Here is an 8,269-nt window from a genome sequence, read left to right as displayed (position 1 = left end):
ACAAACCTGAGACCTCTGAGAAAAACATTTTGTAGCTGAACCTCTGTAATCATGACAAGAGATTGATTAAAATGCCAAGATAAGAAACAATTTATTATAGAGAGAAGAAAAATTTCTCATCCAAAATATAGAAATCTGTACAACTTTGCCACAATCAATATACATGAACTGTACAAATTTACACCAGTTCATAATTTACCAAATAAAAGATGACTAACAAAGTTCACAAAATAGATGGCGGTTTGTGGAAAAAGACTCTTACCCAATTGAGTACAAGGAAAGTTACAAACCAGACCTCCACTTTCTAAAAATAAGAAGTTTACTCACTCAATCTTAGAAAACTACAAGCGAATGTACAGAGAGCTGGCTGGTGCTAACCACAGTTGAGACAGTGTCTTTGTAAGGGTCTTTTAAAAGCCTGTTGTCATGGCAGATTCCGGTCACTTGCTACTCTCAAAGCCAAAAACACAAGGTCTGACCATTTCCCCCAGGTCATGCGTACTAAGTGTCTTTATGTACATTTATACATTTTTAAGTGCTAGGTAAAAGTCTCCGTGTAATATTTCCAGTACTACCATGCTTAGAACATTGAGCTTTCCTATTGAGCTGCCAAAAAAAAGTTACTGGTAACTTTCAAGTGTAAATAGTGCAAATTCCCCTGCAAGGTTGACTGACTGCAAAAGAGGGTTCTTTGAAATACAGAATTTCCTTAAAGGGACTGGTGTGACAAATTGGGTATAAGGTCTGGGAGAAACTGAAACCACCCTGCGACTTCACTCCCTACCAAATAAAGTGATCCTTTACTTGGACTCACAGGCTACTTAAATCACTTAAAGGTACTGTCCAAACTATGGCACTGTCACTTTAAAAAAAAAAATTATTACCACTCTATCTTGTGCCAGATCTTCACAGCTGTGACATGGTTATTCCATAATCCATCCCCAAGAGGAGCCCACCCAAAGCAAAAAATCAAATCTATCCATCCATTATAAGATGATCCATCCATAGACTATATCTTAACCTGATACAGTCATCATATTGTAGTTTTTGGAAGGGCTTGTTCTGCCCAAGAGAAGTTCCTCCTTACAGCTGATTCTGCTGTCTACCATTTGCACGTTGGTGCTGTTTTGAGAGCTACCTCCCGCTGGTGAGGCTTCATACAGCACACAGATGGAGCCATCCTCTCCAATCCTGTAGGACACTTCGTAGGGGTCAACCCAGAGTGTGAGTTCACTTGGGAGAAGCCTGAACAACTCTTGACTGCTCAGTCCAATCCGCTGGGCTGCCTGTCCAATCAGAGGATCCATCTTATGGTTGATGCGAATACAACGGTAACCTGATCCCTTGCACGGCTTTTCTGGGAACCAGTGATGTTTGTAATGCTCTGTGGAAGGAAAGAACAGAAACAATGCTTAGAACCGTAGTAACCTAAGCCGTACTGTACTGTTACTTTCCTCCTCCTGTCAGCTTCTTGGAGAAGCGAAAACCAAAACCACCAACTTTTACAAATGTCCGGGACTGAATTCGCTCTTGCGAGACCGAATGGAGAAAAGCGCAGTGTGGCAAACACTGTCCGGGTACTGACCGGTTGAGCCGCCAAAACAGGAATCGCGCGCGCAGCCCGGGATGGCCAACTAGCTAGAAGGCACAGGCGACCGGGCGGGAACCTGTTTACTTTCTCCACCCCAACGGGGTCGCATACAATAGACTTTATGGCTTTGGTGGGGGTTAAGAGTAAGACAACGCCACTATGGTCAGTTAACCCCAAAGGAAAGAAAACCAAGAAACTCTAAACCAAGATCTGGGCTGGGTTGTAATTGTACCGGTGACAAATCCGATGATTAATGGGCAAGAGGCATAGGAGGTGCGGAGCCCTGGCACGTCCGTCCCGGGCCGGGTCGGGTCAGAGGAACGGCGGCGACAAGCCACTCAGGAGCTCAGCCGCCGACCCTCGCAACGGTCGCGGCGACCTGGCAGAGGGAACTGACCGGACTCCGGGCCCTGGGTCTTTTGTCCCCCGCCACCCGCCGGTAGCCGTCGGGGCGCAGCTCCGCGTCGCACCGCTTCGGATCCTTTGTTGTGCGTGTCGCGGCGCCCTGCCGCCCAGCCCCCCCCCCCCCCCCCAGCCACGACCGGGACGCGCCCGTTAGTGGCGACCCGCGACGGGTCCCGTGACCCGCTCACCTGCCAGCAGTTCCTGCAGGCTCTGGCTGAAAGTCTGCAGCTGTCGCTCGCTCGTGAGCCCCTTGGTGCGGAGGAACTTGGAGATGAAGGACACCGCGGCGGCGATCTCGCCTATCATGGTGGCGGCCCGAGTGTAGAAGGGATGCATGGGGGCGGCGGCCGGGGGTGGCCCGGGGCGGCCGGGGCTCGGCCCCGACGGCGGAGCGGCCACCCCGGGCTCCCGCCCAGACCCGACGGCCGAGAGGAAGCGAGGGCGCGAGGCGCGGACGGCTACTGGTTCTAGGGGATTTTTTTTCTTTCCTTTAGAGTAAAAAAGTTATTTTCAAGCCAGGAGGCGGCAGGAGAGACAGAGAGAGACGAGCGATGGCGGCCTGGTCACATCGCTCGGACCTCCCCAGCCGCCTCCGCCTCCAGCTCGGTAGCCTCCGAGGATCCCAAGAGTTGCATTTCCAGCTCCGAGGGGCGAAGAGCTGCCGCCGCCGTGCAGCTCATTTTATAGTGCTGCGGAAAGGAAGTGGCGTACCTGGAGCGTGAGGGAGGACGCCAGCCAATCCGGAGATCGCACCATTGTGACGCAGGCAGATTCGGAGCCGGAGGGGGCGGGAGAAGGGCCGCCAGGGGGCGTGCCCAGAGGCCGGGAAGAGAGGGAGGAGCTGACGTAATCTGCTTGTAAACAAATAAACCCCGAGTGGCAGCCTGAGACGCAGGAGCGGTGGAGGGTGGAGAGAGAGGCCGAGGAGGCGCGTGTGAAAGCTCCGCCCCCAAGATAACTCCGCCTCCGACCCTGGCCAGTGGGGACCCGGCAGTCCGGGTCCCCGCTTCTGGTCTGGGATTCTAGACTCAATTATGGTGGTGTGTCCGGATCGGCAGGACCGGGGTTCGGTCTCCGCAGCCCCTGCCCCGTGCGTACCCCATTTTACATCTGATTCCAGCTCCAGACGGCTTGGCTGGCAGCTCTGGAAGGAGGAGCGTGCGGCGGCAGAGTCTGGGGCTCCGGTGAATGCGGGGAATGGAAGGACCGGCTCCCAGGAGCTATCCTGCTGCTTAATCCGAGCCATTACCCTAAGGGGCTGCAGACACCCGGGAACCCACTGCTCCGGGAAAGGTGGAAATGTGTCTGTAAAAGTTTAATTGGCAAACAGGTAGTAAGTAAGGCCGGTGTGGCTGTTATTTCAGAAGAAAATATAACAGAATCTGTTCAAAACAAAACAAGGAAGGTGGTTTTTGAAAATAATATGTATTTTATGCATATGTACTATACACACAACCAAATTTGTTTTTTATTAAATTTTTGTAGTTCAAGTAATGTCAGAACTTTAAAGTTGTGCTGCTATTAAGACAGACGAAAAATAAAACTTGAACCTTGTTCAGAATGTTAAACCTAGACACCCTCATTCACTGGCAAAGTTGCTTGAAAACAGCCTGGAAAGAAGGAAGGCATGAGCCTGCTAAAACTATTAGGCCCAAAATAGGGTTAACCCAACTCTATTAAAGTAGGAGAGGGGAGAGGGAGGAAAAAACTGAAGTCCAGGCAGGAAGAAAAAAGCAAACAAGAGTCAGAAGTTGAACTCTACCAGATGGAAATAGATATTTTAGAGTTTAGTTGGTCAACAGTTGCCATACCACTTAAAGATATATGGAGCTAGCCAGAGAGGATAAGCAAGAGGATTGGTTACTGAGCTTGATTTGAAAAGGTGACTAAGACATTATTTCTTATTAATATACAATACTTAGTAGCCGTGCATTCTGAATCAGTCCTCTGAAGATAATGTTGTAGAAAGCACTAAGTCGTGAAAGTATTGATTTTCTTTGATAATAAAGTGAGACAACAAGTAACATCTTTTTTTTTTCCCCTGTGAATCGTCAGGACTTCCTGAAAATCAAATGGAATAGCAAAGTTTTGACTGGAGGCTTGTCTCACCATTCCGGAAGATAAAGAACCAAAAGTCTGTCCTTGTACTCATGCTGTAGAGAAGTCTGCATCTCTCTTTACCACCCGTCTCCCCACCTGTTCTGTCCTTTTCCCCTCTCAGTAACAGTCCCTTCAGTCTGGATTAGGAAGAGAGTAGAATTGTCTGCTTCCCCTGTGACTGGGAATCCCATCCCAGTGACTCAGAGTATAAACAGACTCCTTTACAAAACAAAAATAACAAAGCTAGCAAAATATTAAAGTTTGAACTCGGACATCTCCCAATCTCTGATTCTCTTCACAGGCTTTACCGCCTCTCCAAACATCATCAGGACCTCCCTCAACCGAAAACGTTAAAATCAGTTCAAGGACCGGGCATGTTAATACACACTCCCAGCACTCCAGAGCAGATGTGGGCAGATCTCTATGAGTTCAATGCCAGCTAAAGCTTCATAGTTGAATCCTTGTCTCAAAACAAAGCAGTCCAAGAAGCTAAGTGAAGTCTGCCTGTAATTCCATCCCAAGGCAGGAGACCTTGGGATAGGCCTCAGTTGGTAGAATGTTTACCTATAGAGTACAGAAAACCTGGGTCAGATCCCCAGCAGACACATGCCTGTAATTCCTGTCTCTGAGCTAGTAAAGGCAGCAAGACCAGGAATCCAAGGCCATCCTCAACTAAATAGCTTTGGCAAGTCTGAGTATGTGTAAGACCCTGAAAACAGTTGTGGCATTAAAATCATAGGATCTCTGTCAAAACAAGCTCAGGAAACAGACGTGTTTTGTTGTTGTTTGTTTGTTTGTTTGTTTGTTTTGTTTTGTTAATTGGCAAAGAGCACAGACATCATGTTAGCAGTGGGGCTTTGAAGCTCGGGAAACACGTTCTATAGGGATAATTATCAGATAACCAGAATCCAAAGGGCTGTTCCTTTGTTAAATGCTTTTAACCACAAAGAAAGAAAGAAAGAAAGAAAGAGAGAGAGAGAGAGAGAGAGAGAGAGAGAGAGAGAAAGGAAAGAAAGAGAAGAAAGAAAGAAAGAAAGAAAGAAAGAAAGAAAGAAAGAAAGAAAGGAAGGAAGGAAGGAAGAAAGAAAGATATATTTACATAGAGTAAGGGAATGGATTTCTCTGATCTATAGACTATTACATTTTGGAGACCAGCACAGTGTTGAAAACCTTTTTCATTGGCTCAGGACTCCCAAGAACAAATTCTCAACACAAAGATTTATTTGCCGCAGAGGGACAAAGGACTGGCTCTGGATAGAGAGGTGGCCTATAGGACAATGACAGTTAATAAAGGGATGAGATGTTTAATTTTAATTGGGCATGCTAATTAGGAGAGCCAAAGGGGGCTTTTGATTGCTGGACTTCAATACTTTGAGAGCTGGACCTTGGTAGTCATCCTCAGGAGGAGGAAGAGGCCAAATAAGGGAATAGACCTTGGTGGCCAGCTTTAGGAATATAATCTTAATACTTTTTAATAAGACAGGGGAATTGGCAGAAGAGCACGACCTGCCAGAGCTAGAACCCCTTCACTCTCTACTGCGCTCATGGAAGGAGAGGTGTGTGTGACAAACAAGAAAGTCGTCAATTTCAAAATATGGCATCATGGTTTAGGGTTGCTGCTTGTACTTTTGAGATGGAGGAGGTGGGAGGGGACTCTCTATGTAACCTGTGCTGGCCGAAAAATGGATAAGTAGAACAGGCTGGCCTTGAACTCGGAAATCTACCTGCCTCTCCCCCTCTGAATGGGTAGGATTAGAAGATTGCACCACCACGCCCAGTGACATCCTTGTCAAGGCCAACCTTGAATTTCCTCACCTTGTTTATCCAAATGCTGTTTCCAATAGTCTGTGTATGAAGGTGACCTAAATGTCCATCAAGACATGAATGGATAAAGATGATATCAGCCACCTTCCCCCCAGTACCCCCTCACACAGATCTTCCCCCATTCTCTCCTTCCGTTCTCAGACTGAGGGCATTCTCTCCCACTGAGGCCAGACAAGGTGGCCCAGCTATGGGAGTGGGATCCACAGGCAGGCAACAGACTCAGGGATTCAGAGACAGCCCCCTTGCTTCGTTGTTCAGGAACCAGGAAAGCACGGTACTTTTTTGAGTGGAATACTATTCACCCATTAAAAAGAATAAAATGGCTGTAATACAGGACAACGTGGATGACGCTGTGAGCCTTTTCTTGGAGAGAAGTAAGGAAACATTTAATCGATCCAGAAAGGGCACTGGTGACAAGTTGATAAATGATTCCAGCCAAATCTAGCTTGTAAAATAGTAAGTTTAATGTAGATTGCTTCCAGAGCATGAGTAAGCAGTTGTCTAAAAGATCATGGGTGACTCAATGGCAGCTTTGTCATACAGAAGCTCAACCCAGCCTGACTGATGACTATCCCAAAACCAAAGCTCCATCGATGGAGCTCCTTGCAAGCCCCGCATCCAAGCTGATCTGCCCTTCTCTAGGATTGTTATTATTGCTCATATAACCTTGAGGAGGGTCTTGATAGTTTATATGTCTCAGCTTTAGAAAAGGTCAAAGGTTGTTTGCTTCCTTAGCCTTGTAAGTTTCATGGACTTCCTGAATCCTAATTAGCCTCCCACCAGGAGGGAATGTTTCAGATGGCAGGAAATAGCTACACAGCAGATGAAATTAGATGCCATTATATTAACTGAAATAAGTCAGAATTAGGCAATTTTAGACTGGAATTGCACAGGCTTATAATCCCATCTACTCAGGAAGGTAAGACAGGAGGACTATCCTAAAGTTGAGGCTAACCTGGGCTACATGGTGCATGCCAGGCCAGCCTTGGGTAACACACAATACAGTAAGATGATATCTCAGAAGGAAAAGTTGAGAGGACACAGCAGTTAGCAGATGCTGGAAAGGATAAAGAAAATGGAAGAGTGGGGTTGGGGATTTAGCTCAGTGGTAGAGCGCTTACCTAGGAAGTGCAAGGCCCTGGGTTCGGTCCCCAGCTCCGAAAAAAAGAACCAAAAAAAAAAAAAAAAAAAAAAAAAAAAAGAAAATGGAAGAGCAGGATAAGAAATTCAGGTGTTCCATTTGGTTGTTCTGAGAGAGGGTCCTTCTTGCTCTGAAGGTAACCCAGGCTGCTTGTAAATCATACAACAATCAGGTTAATGTTTAAGCTTGGCAATCCCCCCATCCCAGCCTCCCAGGTATGAGTATTATAGGAGTATACCTCCATGTTCAGTTTGGCACGGTATTTCTTGATAGCTTTGTTCATGAAAGGAAATTGCAGTTGTGTACTGGGATAGCGCCAAAACTAGGAAAGTCGGATGTGGTTGCCTTGTTCCTGTAATCCAGAATTCTGGAGGCTGAGGCAGGGGGAGGGAGGATGGCTGTGAGAACAAGGTTAGAGGAACAGAAGAAATAATGATTGTGAATATTTTCACCAGGAGGAAATGATAGTGGAGGGCTAGCAGGGTGACTTATGGGAAAAGGTACCTGCTGATAATTCTGGTGACCTCAGTTCGATCCCTGGGATCTACGAGGTGAAAGGAGAGAACAGACTCTTGCCAAGATGACCCTGACTTCCGTACTGCTGCCTGCTCACGCAAACACACACACACACACACACACACACACACACACACACACACACACACACACACACACTGTAATAAAACAATAGAAAAAATGTCATGGTGACCTATATATGAGACCCTTGGTCAGCAGACTAAACAGAAACAACTAAAAGCAGGTGGGGGAGGGGGGGCTGAGGAAGTGCTTGGCTGGCAGACTGATTTGCCCCCTGTGTATAAAGCACTGGGTATGATCCCCCAGTACCTCTTAAACCAGCATGGTGGTATACACCTATATTGCTAACCAGATTGGACATCAGAATGTAGTCATTTTTAGAAGGCTACGTTCCCAGTTGGAGGCCACCCTAGACTAAATGAAACCCTGAGACAACAAAAAGGGAAAGAAATGAAGGGGGAAAGAAAGGATGGAGAGAAGGAAGTAGGGAAAATAACTAACTCAGTGGTAGAGTACTTGGCCAACATGAAAGGTCCTGGCTTCCATCCCTAATAGAGAAAGAAGGAAAAGAAAAGAGAACATATACCAGCGGTTCTTAGCCTTCCCATTGCTGCCACCCTTTAATCCGGTTCCTCATGCTGCGATGACCCCCAACCACACAATTGTTTTTG

General features: G+C 46.9%; 1 protein-coding gene and 1 long non-coding RNA gene across 4 annotated transcripts; one reads left to right on the top strand and one right to left on the bottom strand.

Annotated features, from left to right (window-relative positions):
• Nucleotides 1-68: 68 nt before the first annotated feature.
• On the bottom strand, nt 69-2,332 carry Btg1 (BTG anti-proliferation factor 1). Its single transcript, NM_017258.2, is given in 2 exon segments — nt 69-1,384; nt 2,185-2,332. Coding segments are annotated over 2 exon segments (516 nt in total). The 3' UTR covers nt 69-1,016.
• A 642-nt stretch (nt 2,333-2,974) lies between these two features.
• LOC102550725 (uncharacterized) lies at nt 2,975-6,257 on the top strand. Of its 3 annotated transcripts, none has more exons than XR_015625296.1 (3): nt 2,975-3,326; nt 4,052-4,159; nt 6,062-6,257. It is a non-coding gene; the product is annotated as an uncharacterized LOC102550725 (long non-coding RNA). The 3 variants fall into 3 exon arrangements; XR_015625298.1 differs by having other exon boundaries at nt 2,975-3,289; nt 6,062-6,256; XR_015625297.1 differs by lacking the exon at nt 6,062-6,257 and adding an exon at nt 4,398-4,848 and having other exon boundaries at nt 2,975-3,289.
• Nucleotides 6,258-8,269: the final 2,012 nt, after the last annotated feature.

The sequence above is a fragment of the Rattus norvegicus genome, chromosome 7 (assembly GCF_021556685.1).
Source record: "Rattus norvegicus strain SHRSP/BbbUtx chromosome 7, alternate assembly SHRSP_T2T, whole genome shotgun sequence".
Classification (NCBI taxonomy): Eukaryota; Metazoa; Chordata; class Mammalia; order Rodentia; family Muridae; genus Rattus; species Rattus norvegicus.
This window is presented reverse-complemented; position numbering and strand designations above follow the sequence as displayed.